The 23132-nt window shown below is 38.6% G+C and overlaps 1 protein-coding gene across 1 annotated transcript in view; it reads right to left on the bottom strand.

Annotated features, from left to right (window-relative positions):
• The window catches only part of LOC124153573 (very long-chain specific acyl-CoA dehydrogenase, mitochondrial), a 48722-nt gene extending 27622 nt beyond the window's left edge, over positions 1-21100 (bottom strand). The window contains exons 1-2 of the mRNA XM_046526835.1: positions 20656-21100; positions 15964-16174 (exon numbers count right to left, since the gene is read on the bottom strand). Of these exons, the coding sequence (XP_046382791.1) occupies positions 15964-16174; positions 20656-20723 (279 nt within the window). The 5' untranslated portion in view covers positions 20724-21100. The remainder of the gene's footprint in view (positions 1-15963; positions 16175-20655) is intronic.
• Between the last annotated feature and the right edge of the window lie 2032 nt (positions 21101-23132).

The following is a 23132-nucleotide window of genomic DNA, read 5'->3' as shown; positions in this document are numbered from 1 at the left end:
GCCCGAATCCCGGATACGGATAAATATGTAACATAGTAAAAATTCGGATAAGCCTTGCAGGCAGAGTTGACTGAATTTTTAATGAGTCGCCTCGTCCAAATTCGAACAAGGACCGAGGGTTTGACTTCAGGGATCAAGTGGGAACCTCTTTTGCTCTCTGCAGAAGACCGTGGCCTCAATTAATAAAAACACCTTCACAACGGAGACTCAAGCAAAACAAGTTTCAGCACAGAGTCCGCCAAACATTAATCCATCATTCCTGCCGTTATTTCCCTGTACATCACACGCCATTCCTTTCAAGCTGCTCTGTATTGTCTCATATGATACCTTCAGAGTTAGTGTATTTTTCGATCGATAATATTAGTAAGAAGCTATGCAGAAGTATTTATTAGATATTCAGATACTAAACCATACCTACACACATGCAAAGCAGTCAGAAACCATTAAATGAGCCTAAAAGGTAAGTTCATCAAGTGGATAACCCAAACCAGGCGTTAATAATGCAATCTTACGCACCACATGACTTGAATAAATCCACGATGTAGTTCAACGGCAATACAACAAAATTTTCAAACGAGGATGACGATTCAAAAAGCATGATTCATTAATTCAGCACATGCACTTAACAACGGTGTTCCTTCCAAGAAAACGCTTCCGCTAGCGATTAAAATCTAGCCTTATATACACCTACCATTGCATCATTGAACAGCAATTTATGAGGAATGCCAGAGCTTCAATCGATACCTGAACGCTTTCTGACGATATTATAGTCACAGATTACATACTTTTCCCACGAAGTAGGAAGTGATGAACAACCTTTTAAACATCCTCTTAAACTCTAACCCTGTTTGATTGCATAAAGATATGATAAGATTAGACGCAAGAAACTATGGTTTTCTTAGATAAGGAATTAAAATAATTCTATAGGCATTCTCATGATGAAGTCCGAGGTGGGTCCAGTGTAAAAGGGTACTACTCTCTCCAGTTCGACACCATTATCAAAACATGTTAGAATTAGAGCCCACGCTAGGATCATCGATCGCGATTTTTCCCGGACATAAATTTATTTCATGACTATGTATAGATATATACTACGGACTTATACATTTACAAACGGATACGGACGGATTAGATATACACCAAGTAGTAGGAAAAATAACGGGCCACGATATAAATTCATTAATTACTGAATAAGAACATAGTATTATTTACTTTCTTGGTTACACGTAAAAATATTTAACTCGTTCGCGGATTACATTGTACGCTTCTGAATAATTAGTAGGATGAATCCTTTTTCTCGCAAATCTGGTAAAAGTATAGACCCTAATTAAAGGCCAAAGTCGAGATATGAAAAAACACTCAAGCTATACATGTGACTTAATGCGGAAATATTACTTTGAACTGGGTGCATTATGTTTTCATTAGTTACTTTATAAACAAAATATTCAGTGTGAAAAGATCATACAAAAAAATAAAGGTGCCAGAAGATAAAAAAGAAACTGAAAGGCTTATTCAAAACGGTTTTTCCAGAGTTTTTTCTTTTAATTTCTGTGCAATTCAAGGAATAAATTCACTAAATATATAATACAATCATAATACATTTGAAATTTCATATTCTGTGAAATTATCACTTTTCATAGTAGGTATTGTTTCGTATGAAATTGCCTATTTTCATTTACTTTTTCCTAGTTTTTAAGAGCCAGATCAAAATCACTTTCCGGGTACGCAATTTCCTAAAATTTTCCCAATGAGGACTCCCGAATAAGGTAAGGAGGGCCCCATCATGAGTCCTAGCCGAGGGCCTCCCTTTTCTTTGAGATTTCTCCTCAAATTTTCAGTGCATGTACAGCAGACTTTTGTCAGTATTAGCCTGTACATAAAAGCAGAAAATAAAACCTCATCAGTAATTTCTCGAATGCAAAATTTTCACACCTGAGACACGGAAACACGTTGACAAATGCCTACTCAACATAATCAGAAAATTTCAAGATGCTACTAGCTTTTGTTTCATGCAAATAATTTATATCTAATGAAGTGATACATCACGAGAGAAGACAAAAATACGACCCATCGAGAGGGAGTAGTGCATATTCTAAAAAAAATTAAAACTGACGGTACGGGCTTAGAAAAGGGTGGTGGTGCGTATTGTAAAAATAAAAGCGAAACATTTGCACGGGACGGGCTTAGAAAACCTACACCATACAGGGAACTGCAAAGCCGTCCAACCATCCACAGTACCGATTCTCAACTGGCTCATCTTCTGGGCAAATATTCAATCGCGGGCAGAGCGGGGGCGAGGCTCTGCTCGACCGCTCGCAATTGCAGGCTCGTCCGCCGCCACCGCTGGAAGACGGCCCATCGTGAGAGCTTGCACATTGAGCCCACACCTCCCGACCTTTTCGCGAGGTTCCGCAACGCAAGCGTCAAAGCCACGATGCGCTCGCCTCCGTTAACCTTTTGGCTGACGGTCGCAAATACAACCTTGCAGACACGACGCTAATAATAAAAGCGTTTCTATAAATGAACACTACTGCCAAATTACGAAATGATGGGCAGGTGGGGACAGATGGAACGGTTAAGCTGGAAGTCCATGTGATGAGGCCCGTGGCACGAATCTATACGCGTGACATACCTCCTCCATTCGAAATCGATAGTCACCAATACCCTTCAAAGGATAAGGAAGGCATAGAGAATTGAATTCTCGCGAGAGATGTAATACATAGGTACAACAAATATCTGCGACAGATTGTTTTATTCAAGGTAACTACGTAGAGGAGTCGGTCTCGTAGAAGTGTGATTTATTCCGCCACTGGCCTCCCCTTTATTGGCTTTAAAAATCGTCCTTAGAGAAGAACGATCGCTTCATTCCCAATGCTCCAATTCAGTATTGGAACTCTAAACTTATAGCGTTTAAAAGTTATTAATTCGATATATAATACCATTTTGAATAAAAAAATTCGTTTAACAGGCCTAAATACAGCTTATTTACCCGTGAAATCCGGATCCCTCTACCGTTAGCTTGGAGAGTGGCGACTTTTGCAAACCCATTAAAATTTGCGGGGGGGGGGGGGGGGTCAGCACATCTTGTGGCCGATTATAGAATCCTCTTTATTTTAATTTTTGGTTCATTGCACGCAAGCGAAACTTGGCTTTAGTCGAATATACTAACAATTAGTGCAGTGAGCAAACTCTAGATTAAGAGGGCGCACAACACCAGCTCAACCATTCGCATTTTTTGGGTCGGATTACTAGCTTAAAATTGACATAGAAAACCTACACCATACAGGGAACTGCAAAGCCGTCCAACCATCCACAGTACCGATTCTCAACTGGCTCATCTTCTGGGCAAATATTCAATCGCGGGCAGGGCGGGGGCGAGGCTCTGCTCGACCGCTCGCAATTGCAGGCAGACATTTTCAAAGCACATAAAGTAGACATTTGTCAACATTTGACTGTGTGAATATGTGAGCACTTGAGAAAATGATGAGGTAATACTTTCAAACCTGATGTCAAGGCAAATGTTGACAAGAATCTATATAACCTGAAAATTTCAAGATGACAGCTTAAATTTAAGACAAGTAGTTCGTCGCGAAATAAGGCCGGTCGGTCGGGAGTTACGCGTCTTCTTAATTGTATTAGTTAGGAACTTTGGCAGGAGCCCAAGCACTTATTAGCGCGAGGTTTTAGAGTTGGGAAACACCAGGTCCTGAGAAAATGTGGATTCTCTCGAAAGGGACACATTACACACAAACAGAAGGAACATGATTTAAGTGTATACTCTAAGGAAGATAAATGAATAACTAATAAGAATTCTATTGCATAAGAATCAAAGGTCACTTCGTCCAAGAGGACGCCTCAATTCCGTTATGCCGTTCGTATTGTCTTTTTTTCGCGACGCATTACTCGGTCAAAACTTATGTCATATAAAAACTTTTGGGGTACAATCTTTTAGCTTAAAACCTGGTCAACATTTGCTTTTTTCAATTCTAGAAGCAAGCAAATGCTTATCCGCTCCACTCTAAATAATGTGAAAATTTAAAGGTGATTAGCCAAGTAGTGAAGATAATGATACCACACGAGAAAAGGACAGGACGAGCAGGAGCGATGCGCCCCTATAAAAGAGCTGAAGAAAACAAAGAATAGTTTCATACAAACAATGACTAAAATCACTGATTTCCCCCAGGTGAATCCAAAGAATCCGTCTTAAACTAATCGAGACGTATTTTACGAAAAAGATAAATGGCGAGAGAGGTAGGGCTGACGGACCGAAAACACTTAATCTGCAATGAAGGGACATGATAATAAATTGAATATTTAAGTGCGAAACGAGAAATACAAAGGAATTTACACTGAAAATTAGCGTACATACGAGTTCCATATCATTTTTAACTTGAAATTTCCATATTATCTATAGAAATCACGGAAATGCGGGATATTATAATTGAGAGATTCATACTGGAGACCGTCAAAAAACAGGAAAAAAATAATCCCTTTCCTGTTTACAAGAACTAGCCTCACCAAGGAGAAAAGAAAGAAAGAGTTAGGGGAAGGAAGTGTGCACAGACTGGCCATTAAGAAGGATATTTTTGGAGTAGAGTCAGCATAGAAGATTTAACACTATCTAATGCACAATTTTAGCGATGCGAACTCCTACGAGTTTGCTTCATAATATTACATTACTATTATAATATATAATCATAATATGCCATTTAAAAATACCTCGGATTCAATTTTTAATTTAAATTAATTTTAAAATGCTTCGATAATACACGAAAGTCCGTTTTCTTCACTCAACCTCAAAATGCATTCTTCCAAAACGGCGTCCTGATGTTGACGTATGGACACATTAATTGCTATTTTCTCGGGAACATCTATTAACATTAATAAGGATGAGAGTCGTTCATAAATGCGGCGTATCAAATTTAACGACTTTATATTAACATCCGGGTCCCGTTAAATAAGTCGTAATAATCAGCTGGAGACACGAATATCTCGGATATCACTTCGAGTTTGAGGATGTATACATCAACCTTCGGAAATTACCGATAACACGTTTCACTTCCAAAAACTCTTATCTCCATCGAGTGAGAGCACAAACAAGAGGAGTTATTTTTTTCATAACATGAGCTGATAACCAGTAATAAGTTCACATAAACCAAAACCTCGAGTCATTTCAGCCTATTTATTCAGTATTAGATAGCACTTAATCGAATGCCAAAATAAAGCACTATCTAAAGTTCCCGAAAACACTGCGGAACAGATCTAATATTCCCCTTAAACTTTTACTTCAAACACTTAATAATTGATTCCATTCACATGATTGTAATTAGCGACAAGATTGGGCCAAAGTTTGTTGCACATGCAGTATGGATATCTCGTATAATTCCTAATGTGTTAAAGGAACTTCCAACTTATATTAACCTCTGAAATAATCATTTTTAATGAATTGATGGATTCCTCATCTGCAGCACCTTAAAATTTTTAATTATGATGTGTGATTACGGGACGTCCAAGGTATAAATCTAATACATAGTCGACGAGAAAAAATCCTTTGCGTGACGAAATCATATTTTACCAATGCTAATCACCACGCAATAACATGAAATAAGTCGATGAATTATCAAGATCAACTATTTTTACATCTCCATAATTTTTCAATGTCATATCCCTCGCCATTTAAACCGATTTTTCTAACTCGCTATAAAGACGGAAACTACTAGTGAGTTTTAAAAATAAAAAAGTGGATAAAATAGAAGGTGTTTCTATTATGGATACCTTTTCTCCATCATGCCCGATTCCTTCGATATTGTTAGGATGAACCCCTCCATTTCAGTGTTTGTACTATCAGTACTCAGGAAAATATCCTACACGCGTGGGATTTACACTCTCCTAAATATCCCTAAAATACCGCGTTGAATGCAATTAACAGTTTTCCACGACACGCTCTGACTATATACTCATACTTTGCTCGTTAACATGAAAGTATGAAATTTAATTATCACCTAATTCGTTATTATAACTGAGTATCGAGAAATATGAAGCTTCTGCGAATTGCATTAGACAGTAAGGGGGTCTGGAGTTTTTTCAATTCGACTCTAACAGTCATTTCCGCCATGACGATAGTACTAATGGCGGAATGCCGCCTAGACAACGATTGTAAATACGGCGCTAAGCTCCTTACGCGGGGTTATCTCACGACTGAGAATCCAAAAATTGATCTATCCCGATGAGTTCGTAATGAGTCCTCAATTTGGAAGTGATAGTGAGACGATAGGTGACATTTATCCGTAATCTTCGAAATTAGTTCGGCACACAACACCCAGCTGGCAGCGAAAACTCTCCCCCATTCAAATGTAGGTTACTGGGTCAGGCGGGCCGGCAATGCGCAGGACGAGACGGGAGGGGAAGAGGTAAAGGGAGTGGGGGAGAGGGGGAGGGGACGGAAACGCTCCTACGAAGCGCAATCCACGGAAGGGCTATGTCGCTGAAAACAGGGGAACCGCTTGACCTCGAAGGTGCGAATTCATTGACGGGTTCGCGAAAAACGGAAGGGAGGTGAGAGACGCTTAATCAATTCCCTCCGAGGTACATACTGGGGTGAATGAGGAGCAGTTGCACCGAACAAGAGCGCAGACGGTAGCCAAGTTCGTCTGTCCCAGAACCCCTTTCAAATATAGACAGTCGCCATCGACAGCATGACAGGGCACTGTGTCAAACTTTGGCGACACAAAAATGCAAAACAAACCTAATGCGTTTGAACGTGATGTGCAATACTTAAAATAGTAGCCACAAAAAGACTGTGCGGTAGTGATTGTTCTTCCATGATTTATGATGAACTTATTTCTAAAAATTGAAATATATGATAAAATTATCACTATTGCCAAATAATGACCTTTTTGCGCTATGAAACTTACCAGTGAATGTTCTAAGGACTCGCCGGGTTTTGGACCTGCGACCCTTCTCTAAGAAACCTCCCTGAATTAATTATAGTAGCACCAAGCAGTTAGATCACAAGGCCGTTAAAAAGTCAGCCAATCGAAGAAGACATAAATGTCGGATGGATAAAGTAAGGTGAGGTACAGGAGGGCCCCCTTACGAAATGTTTAAATCAGGTGATTGGGTCGACATCGATACGTTTTCACTGATTTATTGCGAATGCGAGAAAATTTCGTAAATATTTTGTTGATTCATTCATTAAATTGTATAGGAAATCAACTTTGTATACTTTTACTACCTTTTCATGACTGCTTTTACATTCCGATTGACATCTATTGCAGAGACCGGCATTTGGAATAACATCCTTTTCGCTTTCACGCAAGAGCGTGCCCAGGATAAAACTAGGGGGGGGGGGGGGCAAGCCAAGTCGTGACATTTTAGCATGGAAAAGGTGAATGAAACCAATATTTTAAGAAAATTATAACAGCGCTTTATTATTTTACGAGCTTATTTCCTTGAAAAAAAAAACAATTTTATTTTAGTTACATATCTTACACTAATACATATCATTTTTCGTAGGTTTAAAGAAACTTTTTTGAATACTTTCGTTTCAATTCAGTTCTGATTTTTCTTTAAGACTTTTGCGATTTTAGCTCCTATTGGGGGGGGGGGGGGGGCAGCTGCCCACCCCTGCCCCTCGCTCGGTGCGCCCATGCTTTCACGACTGTTTAACGTTCCGGTAAGAGGCTGATCTTTCCATAAAATTCATATCCATTGGTTCAGCGAGAATATCCTTTCGACTCGAATTTCTTCTTTAGATTCTCGTCAGTATTTATGCACACACTTCCTAGGGGGGGGGGGGTTATCATCATAATTACTCTCAGGGATTAATATATAATCTTAAATGGTTTTTGTCGACATCAAACAATTTTTAGGGCACAAAACTCATACCTTTAATACCTACAAGGCGTCATTGCGCGACCAGCGTGACAAAACGCACAATATGTATTTAAAGAAACGGGATTAGTGCTTAGTCAAGGCGATTCAAGTTGATATAAAATACGAGCTACCTAGCTAATTCATTCATCATCTCCTAAAAAATCTTAGTAACATTGTAATTCTAAGTCAATTTTATTTTATAAAGGGAGAGTAGCAATATCTTATAATGAAGTTGATGAATTAACTTTGTTGAAGTTATGCATGCTAAAATAAAATAAAGGCACTTTGTACTTTACACACGTATTGTAATATTCTGCAACCGGTTTCGACGTGTTCTACGTCATTTTCAAGCTTTACCGCCGTTTCTCAAGCTAGACTAATGGAATAAGAGTGGAAAGTAGAAAGTGCCTTCATTTTATTTTAACAATACCTTCTACGGGACATAACCACTCGTAATAATCTGTTAGTTTTGACGGCAGCGTAAAGGCTCAAATGATACTATTATTTGAAGATGATAACAACGTACTTCCCGTCCAAATATTAAGCATATTACTTCATGAACTAATTTACAATGCGCATAGAGGGAGAGGAGACAACATTGGTGTTGCAGTCGGACTTTCATGTTTTTTGGAATTATCAACCTCTCTGGGTCAACCTGCTTTTTTTTGTTTTGAACCTCCTCTTCCCTCACAGCCAGTGTACAGCCAGTGTTGTCTTCTCTCCTAATTTATAGTGTTGGTTGTAATTCATGTTGCAATTATATTGCTACATACCAACATCAGGGCCGTATATCACAGAACTTGAGCTTCTGTTGACGACGGTAATCTTTATTATGTTTTAAATTATATATGTATTCAAAGAGGGTAAAGTGGTAGCTGTAGAGTTACGTTACTAATGCGCAAATTCTGCAAAACTATGACTGACGACAATTTTAGCTTTCCAATTAGGGTGCCGATTACAGCAAATAGCAATAAAACTGGGTGGTAGATCAATATGAGAAATACTTCGCGAGATGTGCAGTACGGAGAATACAGTTTTTAGTGTAGAGCTCAAAAAAGCGACAATAAGCTATAAAATAAAAAGGTTCCTCGCATTCCTGCCTTGCGGCTGAACGTATAAACTAATTATAATTCCCATTAACTTCTTCCGTAATTGTACATCGTGCGTCATTTGTTTTCAATGCGGTGCAGAAACGAATTTCTGTTTCGTTACAAAGCTTAAATAAAAAACATTAAAACGTGTTATTGTTTTATTATAACATAGGTTTTTATAAAATTTTATAAAAAAAACCTGAAAAACAATACATCATCTCAAAAATGAAAAATCTTTTTCGCGCTACCCATCCCAATCTGCCACAACCGAAGGGGCTGAACCAGCGCTTCCTATAGGTCGTAGTTTAAAATGCCCAGATGGTCTACTCGTGGGTAGGATCATAAGAGAAAATAATAGTGAGTAACCTTCTACTTACAAGGCTACCACGCTCCATATAATAAAAATTGATAACGTTTTCCTTGATCGAACTTTGATTTCACATCGACCGAAGTCCCATTTGGGCGCTGGCTGTGTGGAAAGAGGGGTTCAAAACAAAATCAAGTTGCCCTAGAGAGGTCGATAATTCCAAAAACATGAAAGCCCGACTGCAACACCAATGTTGTCTCCTCTCCCACGATTATGTCATACGATTGACCAAATGTATACTCAGTTCTCGAGACTCGGCAATTCACTTTTCATCAGTTATGCACTGTAGCGTATAAATTTACCCAACAGAAAAATGCAGAAAACTAGACCAAGAGAGGAGTTTAGTGGGCACAGCGTTTATTATCTTAACACTATGCCCACAAATAAGAGAATTGTTGATTCGCATTAACACTGGCTCGATAGAGAAGCAAGGACGTAGATACTTCATTGTATTGGAAGGCCTAGAATAATTAATTCCGGGGCCTTGCTTGATGGATAGAATACTAATTTATCCTCCCAGTCGACCACTTATTCGTATTCACCTTTGGCACGCGTGAAACCTATTTCTGAAACATTCCTGATACGAAGGAAATTGTGCTCAATTACATCCGCTATTAGTCCCGCTTCCATAAAAACTCCAAGCTCCACATAATTTGACAATATAAGCAGAAAAAAGCTATTATTGTTAATTCACAGAGCTTATTAAATACCACGCAGTCACAATACTCGCACTTTCGTGAATTACTAATTCATTGCTTCATCCTTTTCACTTCCTTTATGAATGCATATCCGTAAAATAGATTTTTAAATAGCATAAAAGGCTTACCTCAAAGACTGGTTGATTTGCCAGTCGAGAAAATGAAAAACCGTATAACCGAAAAGAAAAATACTTGAAGAGGAGAAAAAAGGAAATGGTTCCTTGAAATATTAAACGATTGTCCCCCTTACACTTGGAACAGTCCAAACGTCTCTGACAGATTACAGTTCGTTCTTCAACAAGTATTCGAAACTAATTATACAAGCAATCACCAAGTACCCTTCCGACTCACAAAATCATTTTGTAATAAAATAATTCATAGCAAGAATAGGGAAATGAGATTTTTATCAGCACCTCCATCAAAATTTGACTTTTTCCCTCAAAAGCCGATAGAGATATCTTTGTAATATTCACTCGATGGCTGACGTAAATGATAAAGAGCCGGTGTTCCAAAGTGCAACTTTATTTTTAACAGTGGCCTACAATTTTCACTTTACAAAAGACTAGCGCAGCACAAATTAGCCCTTAAAAGAGCTATTTAAAATATGGGGTTCACCACTGCGTTTGGAGATCTTCCACGCATCACATGCCCCTGTGAACGCTAATACGTTAAAATGAATTACATCACACATTCTTCCCACTCGAGACATTTTTTTAAGTATAACAATCAATGGTAAGGATGGGGAAATGAGTTCATTCATCACAAGAACAGATAAGTCTGGAAATAACTTGCGATAAGGCCAGATATAACGCTGAGAATACTAGCGTACATAGAATCTTTTTCATTGAGATAAAGAGGAGATTTAAAAAATAGGATATCATTTCAGCGTCATATTTTTCGCTCTTTCGAATGTGACGTTGTGGGATAATGCGGAAAATCAATACCTGCTGTATTAAAACCATTAGCACAATGAGATCTTGCGCTTAGGTTACACAGTAAAGTTTTCGTAGAATTCAGGCCACTTTCTGTGAAAAACTTTAAATTAAAGGTAGAGCTTACAGTTTTGAATTGACCAAGGCTGACATTCATAGACGAAATTCGACCTTCAAATTCAGTTTGAATGTTGTTGGGTCCTGAATATCCTTCAATGATAAACAACGGAAAAGTGGGCAGAGTGGTGTAACGCTGGACTTCTGTTTTCCAGAAGTAAAATAACAATTCATAACGACTAGTTCCCATACGAACTGATAGAAACAATTATTTAGTAATGGTAAATTCAGATTGGCGCCCATGTTCCAAAGCAAAACCCACAATCGAAGAAATGTTAGTTGTATTACGCATCGCGACGGTGATCAGCTGATCTGAAACATCCTCAATTCTATTAAATGAATCGAAACTTCGATTCATAGAATTAATATTTTTCCGAAGGACACTCCCTCTGGCTGCGAAGGGCAATCGAGGAGTCATTTAACTTCCACGATGACTCAACGCCTCGATACGAATCATCCGTATGGAATCGGGAACTCGAGAGCGCAAACACGCGCAGGGAATGAAACTTATGACGACAGGAAATGCACGCTCGCTCAATTCAAGATCCGCTTTGACGAAACCAGCTGGATGAAGAACGCCACGGAGCCGCCAGGCCGACGCGTCGGACGAAGGAGCAACCCAGCGCGTCCCACCCCGATGGTTATATAACGAAAAGGAAAGCGCTTAGGGAACCCCAGGGAGATTCAAAGGCTGCGAAGCAATTTGGATCTTTCACGAGGCCACTGAAAAAACGCGACCTTGAGTGCACGAAAATGGTAAAACAACGTGAAACTCCAAGGGAAACAACAAGACAAAACTGTGGATACAAAAGCTGTAATTTAACCGTGGTAGTATAACACAATACAGAACACCATGGTCAACCTTAGGCGAAATAAGCTCCGAGTCAATTTATGTACTAGCGCTCACGGTGTCTGCGCAGCATCAAAAGCAGAAGTCTACATTACAAACTTCCCGTTTACTTTTGGTAAGGGAAATGGATAGAGTTAACAAATGAAATACTTATACTGTGACACTTGATGATGATAAGATTATATTAGATTAGGATAAATATATTTTATTAAAATCCTGATACTTCCATTCTTTCGTAAAACATTCAAATTAAATATAAATTTCAATCGAAATAAACAACAATAAAACAAACGATATCGTCGTAGTCAGCCAATAAAAACCATAACGTACTCTCGCATTTTAACATTTCAATCTTGGTCCCGAGCGCAGAAGCAAAAATCACCCAGGCATGGGCTCAATATCAGAAAATACGTCGCAGCGCACAACAAATATCACTTCACTGCGGCGGGACAGGTCGTCTATTTCCGGGAGTATAGCTTATTTGAAACCTAGGAGATCATCTTAATATTTTCAAGATATATGCAGTATACCCTTATCAAGAATTAAAAGTATCTCAAATATGAAAATTTTCACTTAAGTACCTATACTGATGTGAAATTTTCATACCGGCACTGCAGGAGTGTTGTGCGCTATCATTTAAAGGAACCAAATTTGCGCAATTAGCAATTATAAGTACAGTTTATTTCAACAAAATTCGTATCCATAGTTGTAATAAAACGTACAAGCTATGCCTTCAAAGTATGCATAAAATGAAGTACAACAAATTCAAAATAAAACTTCTTATGAATCAATTACCTCATCTACACTGTAGCAATGACCAATGAAAAGGAGTAGTTAAATAAATAAGAAATGGTATAATGCTTCATTCGATGGTCCTAGCTTTTAAGGGCCCGTAAAAAAATCAATTTATGGTCTAATTTGGTTGTTCTGCCAAGCTAAAGAGCACATTTTAATCCTAATTCATTACAAATTCTATTTTAGATACTGTTTTTTTTTCTTTTTTCTCCTCGGGGACTAAGGATTGCCGGTATATTTGTTGGGTCCAAACACTATCACATTGCATAATTTTATTAGAATGTGAGCTCTCCACGAGCCGTAGAAATTATATTCTTCAATATAAAATTCAATAAATACCTATATCTTTTCACATATCACGTGAGAATAGGGCGAACAAAACTCCAAAGAAACTCATTAACATTCTAACTCTTACGTTCAATGGCCATGTTTTTCATGAGATGCCCAAAACTACCTCTATGAAATGTATCTGTAGGATACGTCAGCCTCATTGTACGAGCGAAAATCATTTTTATAGCTACAATTATTTTCAAACCCATGGTAAGCAACACGTCAACGCTGTACGCCTCTTACTATATTGCGCAATTGAGGACTAGGAATTTGAAACGACTGATAACGGGCCATGGGCCAGATATTCTCAATGAAGACCCTTGGATGGTCTATCCACCACCAGCCAGCCGAACATTTCTAACGATACAGAGTCGCGTGTCACGGAGAGAGAGCTTGAGTAACACGCACGTCATAGATGAATATTTACAAGGCTATTGGCCCGAGAAACTAAATATAGAATAAGATATGAGTAGACAATGAGGAAAATACAGGAGAAACGATAGGGCTAACTCTCACTACAAACAAGAAGTAAGAAAATAATTGACGGGGAATGGACATTATAAACGTCATGCATCCTAAGTCATCAGTGTGGACGTGAAATTCACTAATAATAATTTCTGTCGAAATATTCACCAACGAAACGATTTATTTTGATGATTTCGTCGAGTCTTCAGTGCAGTCTTTAATACTGCACCAACCATTTAGGTCATCTATGAATATCACCGCGCATGTCCGTCCGCAACGAAGTTTGACCCGAATACGAATATCATTCAAGGCGGGACAAAGCATTCAAAATAGACGATGTCTATTCTTGCCTATTGCAGAATTAAATAAATTTTCCCTTACAAGTGATTCAAAATATCCCTTATACCCCATGAAAATTTGGGGGAACACGCGAAGGCGATGGATCTGAGGAATGGATGGAGTGGCTCATGAGATTCAAATTCCCCACAGAATTTTTTCGCTCGCTCAATCTTACGAGAACCATCTCTATTATAATGCCCGTAGATCTCGTTGGTCTATTAGGTCTATTTATTTTCATTCATTAAATTAATTTAAAAATTCAATCATTAATCAATAATTTTACTTTATTATATATCCCGAAGTCCAAATGACCCGTGTTTATAAGTATAAAAGGGAGGAAAAAGACTAAATTTGAAGGAAAAGGAAGGTAAAACACAAACGAGAGAAGTATCATGGTACCATTTATATTAACGGCATATAACTGGACAAAAATCTGTTCTATCTATTCTGTTTAGCATGACATTAGTTTCATTTTCCGAAACTAACATAATAGGAGAAATATTCAAATGGATCCCCGATTTAAATTTAAAAATAGGCAAGGATGACACGCAAGTAACTTCCATGAAAAGACCTCATCAGCGATAAACCTGATCGAGATTCGTACGGAAAATTTACTTCTATCCACAGCTCGTAATGTATAGAAATTTCCCCCATGATTGGGGGGAATGAGGCGATGGAACACCCATAAATATCTGTTCATCCAAAAATTAACCTTCCATCACTCCAAAGGAATGAAGAAATTACGCAACTATTAGATTGAAGGAGCTAAGGAACGAACTAAAAACAATACCACTCACTATGAGTTCCACACGAGATAAGTCAACGTCCCAAGAAATTTCGCAATCTCCCCTGATGGCATACGACTAAGCAATGATTTCATGTTAACAACAACCTGAGCAAAATAAAATATGCCACATCAAGTACAGGAATTAAATCAATCTTTTGGAGAATGCACACTTCAATTCTGTTCCCAAGGGCAGTTAGGCAGATGCCACTAGTTCACACGGGTTCTCGAAGCTGAGATACTTCATTCAAGATGCGATAGGTCCTGAAAACCTACAAGAATCGCAGCAAAAATGTAAAATGTTATCATTAAAGATTGTTATAATGAGAGCATTGCTGCATTAACAGTCGATACCAAAAATAATTCAAGCAGTAAAATAAAGTATTTAAAAGGATCACCGTTGAGACTACTTTGTGACGGAATCACACCAGAGATCCTGCCGATAGATTGTATTAGGATATTTTAAAAAAGCCATTCGCTTTCATTTTCCTTAAAAATTGCATTAAAATATTGCCTCGATTTTGAAAAAGAAAATTCCCACGGGTTTTTCACGTAAGTATCTGCATTCAGTGGCGGATCCAGGATAGGGACTAAGTGGGGGTTAAAATTCCAACAGTAGTGCTGCTCGGAAAAAATTACCATTCTATCTAGAGTAATTTGGATATCCCATAACTCCCTCAGCCCCCCCCCCCCCATAGATCCGCCACTGTCTGCAATTGCTAGTATTTTTCAACAATATTCGCGAATCTTTATGTTACACATAAGCCGAAGCTACAACTGCCAGGTTTACACACAATAAGAAATATTTACGGCCAAATTCTACGGTAAATAACTTTCACTTCGAAGAAAATACCAAAAGTGAAAGCAAAGCGACCTTTTCACTATTACTTGGTTTTCATTGGCATTACTATTCCTCAACAAACACGAAATTAATTCAGCAAACATTACTATTGGCTTTTCATTACCTCTCAGCGCTCCTACGCAATTTGGAGAAGGAGATCGTGGAGAAAGAGAGAAGTGAACATTTCCATAAAGACGCCAAGTAATGAATCAAAATATGAATTTGTACGTTCATTAGTCCAACAAAACAAAGATCCTGGATGTAAAGAAGTTTGCATTGCAGGTGATTTCATATTCAAAGGCGTTTTTCAAATTTAACGTTTGCAGGGAGGACATGCCGTCATGCTTGAGGGGATAGGCGCCCCTGCCATAATATGGATTGGAATTCAAAATATTCATCACGCTATTTGAGTAATGGCCACCTGTGCAGCGGTATTCTCGACATTCTCGAAAAGATTACGGGCATGGTTTGTCACTCACCAGGAAGAATTTGTTCGTCGGGTCGACAATGAGGTTCAGCGTGTCCCTCTGCTCCGCCGTCAAGACGTCGGGGTACGGGAACACCTGGGAAGTTTCCACGGCGCCCCTGAAGATGTTCATCGTGAAGGACTTGGACTCCTTCGCTCCGCCCTTCTTCGGCTTGGGGTCCTCTTGGTGCTTGGTGGCAACCTGAGGCGCCGTGGCAAGTAACCTGAGTGCAGCAAAGGGAAAGGAGATTGGATTTACAAAATAATTCCCTTGATGCACTGCCAAAATAAAACGAACGACAGCTTTCTCTAACCCCTTGACGGAATTCATTCATATTTTATTTTATTCTCAAACCACCGAATACAGCTCATATTGGCCATTTTACATCGGGGTATTCAACAAATTTAACAAGTAAACGTACACGAACAACCATACCCTAGACAGGAAAAAACTACCCAGGCGGGACACGAACCCGCAACCTCCTGTTTGGCAGGCGAGGACTTTACCCCGCCGCCACCGAGGCCGAATTCGAAATTTCGAAAACGTAGGTAAACTACGCCGTATGTTAACCATGAATAACCCAGCGAGGGGGGTTATATAACCAATATGTAGTTCAGACAAGAAATAACCGTAAACATAGTGCCAAATAAATCAGTTTGTGATGTTCCACACTGTTCCTGGGTTTTCAATACTACAGGGTAGGGAAGAATGTGCTCCCTGATGTGAGAATTAAGACCAATTTTGAATCCGCTCACCTAGTACTAATAGTACTAATAGATGAGCGGATTGATTCGCAGGGCGATTGTTGAGCGTTTGTGCAGTGGAGGTATCGATTTTTCGTATGCTTAGACAAGAATATTTATTTAGCCATGAGTCCGTAGGGAGTCCATTCTGCCCCACTGTATATAGTAATTGATAACCAGGGTCGGAATAATAAAGTTTGGTGGAACATTACGAAGTGATTTATTTCGCACATTAGATACGTGGTTCCACCAAGTGAAGCCTGAACACCTGTAAACACTTCGAATCCTTATAAAATCACTTCGGACAACGATTAATTAGCACGGGGCAGTGGGCATAGGTGTATCCGGGGGTTTTGGGAGTCGTAACCCTTGCAAGTCTTAAATAAACTAATGTATAAAAAATTTGATTCAAAACATGAAATTACTAATAAAATTTCAAAACCTTTATAACGTCACTTTAAGATGCATATTTTTCAAAATTCATTGATCTCTTGTGTCCCATACTTGCGGGTGGTGAACGCTTTCCGACGCTTCCAGACGGGTTTTTTCTTTAGAGCCGCAGCAGATACGGAGTTCAACGTGGGAGAGGAATGCCTAAGTTCGATAACCACGTACAACGAAAATCAACAAAAATAATACAATCTCCAATCGGGCTTCGAACCGGTGAATTTCGGCCAAAAGCAGAGTTCCTTCCGCTACGTAACCACCTCTTGCTAATGAAACGCCTTTGGTTTAATTTTAATGTTTAAAGGTCTTTTTAGTTTAGAATACTGTTAAAGCGAACAATTAGCCTGTTGAGCTTGAATGAATTCAGAGATGCGGTCACTGACAGTCCCACTGTAATACATGAGCGCCCTTACATCTCCCTTTTTCGTCGTTATACCAAGTTGTTCCTATACACCCGTGGATAGCACAAAAAAGTTCAAATTGCTGCTTCATTACGTGATGCAAACGGCGATGGTGCATTTAAGTACGGATATTAATAAAAACATATGGAACTAAAAGCTATTACGAATGCCATTTCTGATCCGCCGGCTACCCCTAGAGCTTTTTGCGGTGAAAAATCGGCGGCCTTTTGCGGGTAATTATTAAACAGGATCTCAGATATTAAAATTAAAATGGGACGGCATCGCAGAATACTGACGGAGCTGATTACCGTGTCTCATTGTCAGCTACTCCAAGCTTTCCTCATTGACTTCGCGTGGTTCAAATGACCAATATGAAAAAGTATAAATAAATAAAATATAACCAACATAAAAAATTCCAGCTTAAATAGAGCAATAATTGACGGGAACGATTTACCCGCAAAACTTCCCAAAAAACTGAAAGGCGTAAAATAAGGTTACGCATGAGCACGGAAATTAGGTGCCGTTTAAGAAATACTTTTTACGATATATTTTCTGCTACTAGCGGACAATCTGCCCACTTGCAACTACTTTATTTATAATTATAACAACTCGTGAATACTGGGCGGCAACCTTCGAGCTTCTTTTATTTTGAAATAATGAGAGAAGACTAAGATTTTTTCGTCTTGAATTATCTTTCCCGTCCATCAACCAAATTGTTAAAATGAGTTGCGATTTCAGTTATCACTGAATGATCCTTTTTGATGTAAATTACGACGTACAAGCCGAGTTGAGAGAAAATTAAATTCCGATACATGGTGTTTCTTTACGATAACGAATGAGGAAATGTGTGAATACGAGCCGAGAAATCTGCCATTCCTATCACTTGTTCGTAAGAGAGGGGTATGGGAAAGTCTAGGGGTCAAAAACACCTCTAAATTCTTAGAAGATATTGTGCACTACCTCAAAATAAACCTCTCCACGAAATGTACCCATTCATCAAACGATCATCACCCCGAAAACACTAGCTTGCCATGGCATTGGTTCAATGGTTCAAGACATAGGTCTAATTTTTTCAGCTTTAGTGGCATACGCGATTGACTGTGTGTAAGTATTTTGAACTCCTAGAATGCATGCATCGGTGTTTAGGCGCATCATATAATTCGGCTTTAATGGTCACGTGCCCACACAATCACGCAATTTGGGTTTTTCGCACGATACAATTCAGAAAGTTTTAGTGTTCACGAGTCAGCTTACGCGAGTACATGCATTGAACATATACTGCTTCACTTGATCTTCCCAGATCGAGTCCCGTCATTTGAGCACGTCCCATTTGTTTTCGTCGACGACCCTGTCATAAGAGGTCAATAGCAGCAACGCTGTAAACACTGAAGACGGAGGACAAAAAAATTAAAATTATGGAAAAAGGGAAAGCGAAATGGATCGCAAGATGAGGTTAAAGTATTTGATGAGCTGGCATTTATTTTATATTTTTGTTTCCTGAAGCAATAAATTCATTCTCAAGCATATGCCAACGTAAATAATGATCATGGGGTTAAATCGTTAATGGTACGACAGCGTGTAGAAACGATAAAATTCAATCATAAAAGAGTAACAGTTTCAACAAAAAGGCGTAAAGGCCTGTTTACACGGTGCATTAACACGTACGGGTTAATGTATAAATGTATGAACGCGAGAATGAACGCCAAAATGCACCGTGTAACCACCCAACTTGTGCGAATGCATGCACAGAAAATAGAACCTGTTCTAATTTGGTTCATGCATTCGTACATGTTCCGTTCCGGTCCACAAAAATCATTCACGCAAACGCACATTAACTCGTACGTGTCAATGTATCGTGTAAACAGGCCTTAAGATCTTGATTCGAAATTCATTCAAGTTAAAGGATTTTTCGTGGCGAACTCGTACTTCGGTGACATAAACTTATTCCCAAGTCTTTATTGTGGGAGAGCGAGGAAGCTTTTTCGGCCCTTATACCGTCTCTTTCACGAGACGTCAGTCTTTCGACAAATCTTGTTTAATTGTTATGAACCGAATTTATGGTGACCGTCACGTCAACACTTTGACCTTATTCACTAAGGAAAATCCTACTGCTTTCTCGAAGTGAATTCATTTTTTACAAGAACAGTAACGTCGAATCAAAATGTATCCAAAAGGTAAAAAAAATACGATACCTAATGAAGAAGAATTCCGCGGCGCAAGCCTAATAAAAATTTGTGAATATTTCTAAGAGTCCTTTGACGATACACAGAATTAAATTAAAGAAAAGGGGTAAGAACTCTCATTAGAAAGGTCACACAATACTCGAAAAGAGCACCTTAAAAACACATCCCTATTAGCGGTTACTAAATGAAATCTGTAAATTCTATCTGCAAAAGTCCAAGACCCCGATACCCAAATTAATACTCCCACGCCCTATGAGATTATCAGCCACGGTCAATGACTATATATAACTATCATTTAAAAGGATAAATTCGCAAAATGAAATGGATGATATCTTTTTTCGTATATATGCGTGAGGCGGGTACATGCGAAATACTATATCTCTACGACAATTCATGAAAAGACATCAAAACCCACCAACGCACAATACATAATTTTAAACATTTGGTTTTAACTACAAAGTGACATAACATAGCATTTATCAGGCATTATACTACGCAGTCAGTACCCTGGAGAGGAGTCCAATCTCCAGCTGACATGATGCAATCGAAGCTTCGCAGCATATTTTCAATGGAATTTCCAATTCCCCCGGTCAACATTCTACACCCAATTCTGCTAGCATTTAAATTGCAACGCTCAACAAAACTAAGAAAAATTCCCGCAAACATAATATATGTACTATTAAGCAGCCAAAGCAAGTGTAGGAACACGCAGATGCCTTCAATTTTATACGATCACACAGGCAAAACAATCCGTATTAAATAGGTAAAACCTCTACAAACAATGTAAACTATACATTAATTTCACGGGACACATCTCAAATAACAATATTTCAGACACATTTACGAATATAAACGGAGATGTGTTGTCGAGACAAGAAAATGAAAAATCAACCACCATTATAAAATTAAAATATGCACAATCTTGCTTACCTTTGACTTATTTCGTTGCATTTTAAGTTCTTCTGTGACAAGAACACCACACGACCGAAGCGGAGCATGATTGTCGGACTAACTTGTACGATCTACACACGATCACGGACAACTGGCCTCTAGTTTCAAAATTAGTTGCCTCGGTTGTCTCCCTCACCAGCGAAACACGTTGACGTCATTAAGAAAACGGTATTCGAGAAACTATGCTCATGCGGCGGGATTGTAAGTTATGAAACAATTTAAAACTGTAAATAACTATAAAACAGCACGAATTATATTCTTAGCACAACGTAAATTAAAATATTATAGTCGAAATTCCAGGACCTGTCATATGCTAACAGACGACAGATGATAAACACTCGTAGTTCGAACAGAATCAATCACTTGGAACACCAAAATTGGCGTAAAACGTGTAATTTGAACATAATACTTGAATGCGATATTACAATAATACTAAAAAGAGGATAATAAGCCCAATATATCAATAAACACACACTTATTTTGAACGTGAATATGAACAGGCGCTAATGAGGTAGGTGCTGCTATCTCTTGATTTTCTACCAAACCAACATTTAAAACAATTGAAGCACGTTATACGTTTTGGAGGCGTTTCATCCGAATTCAAAAGTTGGGTGTAGATGAAAATGATATAATGCTGTAAACCCCAATTTTCGCCCATTTTTACAGACTTCATCCATGCCATGATTAAAACTAAACGTGCCATAATTCTCCGCATTAACACAATCAGCACATTACCAAGCATATTATAAGTAAGTACACAATTTTCGCTGCGAGCGCTGGTAAATTTTCTCCGGATTCGCTAGCGAAGATAATAGTATTATCAGCAAATATTTTGAATTCATAATATTTTTATTACTCCAAGGCACCGCTGTAATGCTCATTGTGATGTTTATTCAAATATCACCGCCGCGAACAAACCATATCAAAAATGGAGCTAATTTCAGGAAATACTTTTATTCAAACCAAAACACATAGATGGAAGTATATCTTTTACCGATTTTCCAGGTAGGCATGCATATTATGTTGAAGTGAGCGATTCAAATACCAGTATAGGAAACAGCCTGCCTTTTTGTTACGTAATCAGCAGATCAGCAAAACAGCAAAACTGCACAGTGCTGACACGAATGTTCAAAGTGCGTACTAAGTGGATTTAGTTTTCTGCGCGCCATGGGTTGCGCGCATATATCGTGCCTTGCGCGGCAAATTTGGCACGGCATGGATTTGGTCCCCATTCGTGAGTTAAGCAGTAAGGTAATGACAGAGATTAAAGAAAAACCAGCCGGATGTTGCAGGATAAAGAAATTAGTCAAAATATCCATTTGGGAGGGAAGTATTATCTCCGGTAAGTTAGGCGACTCTTTGACTTTTTGTTGTGAGTTTAACCAATTGATTCCTATGTACATTTTCATTCATACTATTCTAATCAACATTGCGGATACTAATATCCTTGAAAATTTAAAAGCATAATTTGCTCTAATATGACTGACAATGAGAATTGTTTGATTTCACCACTACTCGTTTGAATCTTCATCCTTTGCTCCAATTGGTGTAATCTGCTAGGCATATCAAGGCTAATATTGGATCTGTGTTTGGCTAACCATCCTTACCTTCTTGATTTGATGGTTCATGATTATTAATGCAATGTTCGAACCGATGCAATTCAGCAGCTTCGATAAAATTGCGGAGAAATCAGTTACTACAGTGAATCTTGTTAATAATGTAGCCAGTCATAAAAATTATCTTTCTCAAATATATGCTGTGTATTATGCCCTAGCTAGTACGATGCATGCTATTCCATTTTCGGGTCTTCAGTTCAAAATTCGAAGATATATTGACATTTACGAAGAGCGGACGCATATCTATTTAAATCATCTTTCATTTATTGTCTTTTACTCTTGATAGTCAGGTTTTTCAACACTGCATACTTATTTATATTATAGTATGTAAATACTACATCAATACACGTATTAATACTACCACAAGACTCTAGGGCCCAGTGGCGTAACTAGGACTATGCTTTAGGGGGGGATGGGATAGCCTGGGGTAGCGATCCCCACCCCCGTTGGAGAAATTTTTTGAAAAATAACATGCCTGGAAATACATTTCACGTCATTTTCACACAAAAAAAATTAACTTTGAGCAGACGCAGTTATAATATATCTAAACAAGACATTAGTTTTAAATATTTTTTGTTTCTCTGAGGCTTTGGGGGGATCTATCCCCCTTATCCCCCCCATAGTTACGCCACTGCTAAGACCCATAGTTAAGCCGTGAGAAGTCCGGAGTCAGGTGGCATATAACTTCATCTATTTTTAACAGGTTAATCTTGAGCCTGTAGAGCTCTCATAAAGGTATTTCCCAGTCATGATCATAAGCCATCAATCCCAGGCATGGTTCGATGCAGCTCTCCTCTCAACTTTCCTATTTACTAGTCTGTTCATGTTTACATATTTATT

This window comes from Ischnura elegans, chromosome 2, assembly GCF_921293095.1.
Source record: "Ischnura elegans chromosome 2, ioIscEleg1.1, whole genome shotgun sequence".
NCBI lineage: Eukaryota > Metazoa > Arthropoda > Insecta > Odonata > Coenagrionidae > Ischnura > Ischnura elegans.
The sequence above is the reverse complement of the archived record's forward strand: the minus strand, read 5'-3'. Positions and strand labels throughout refer to the sequence as shown.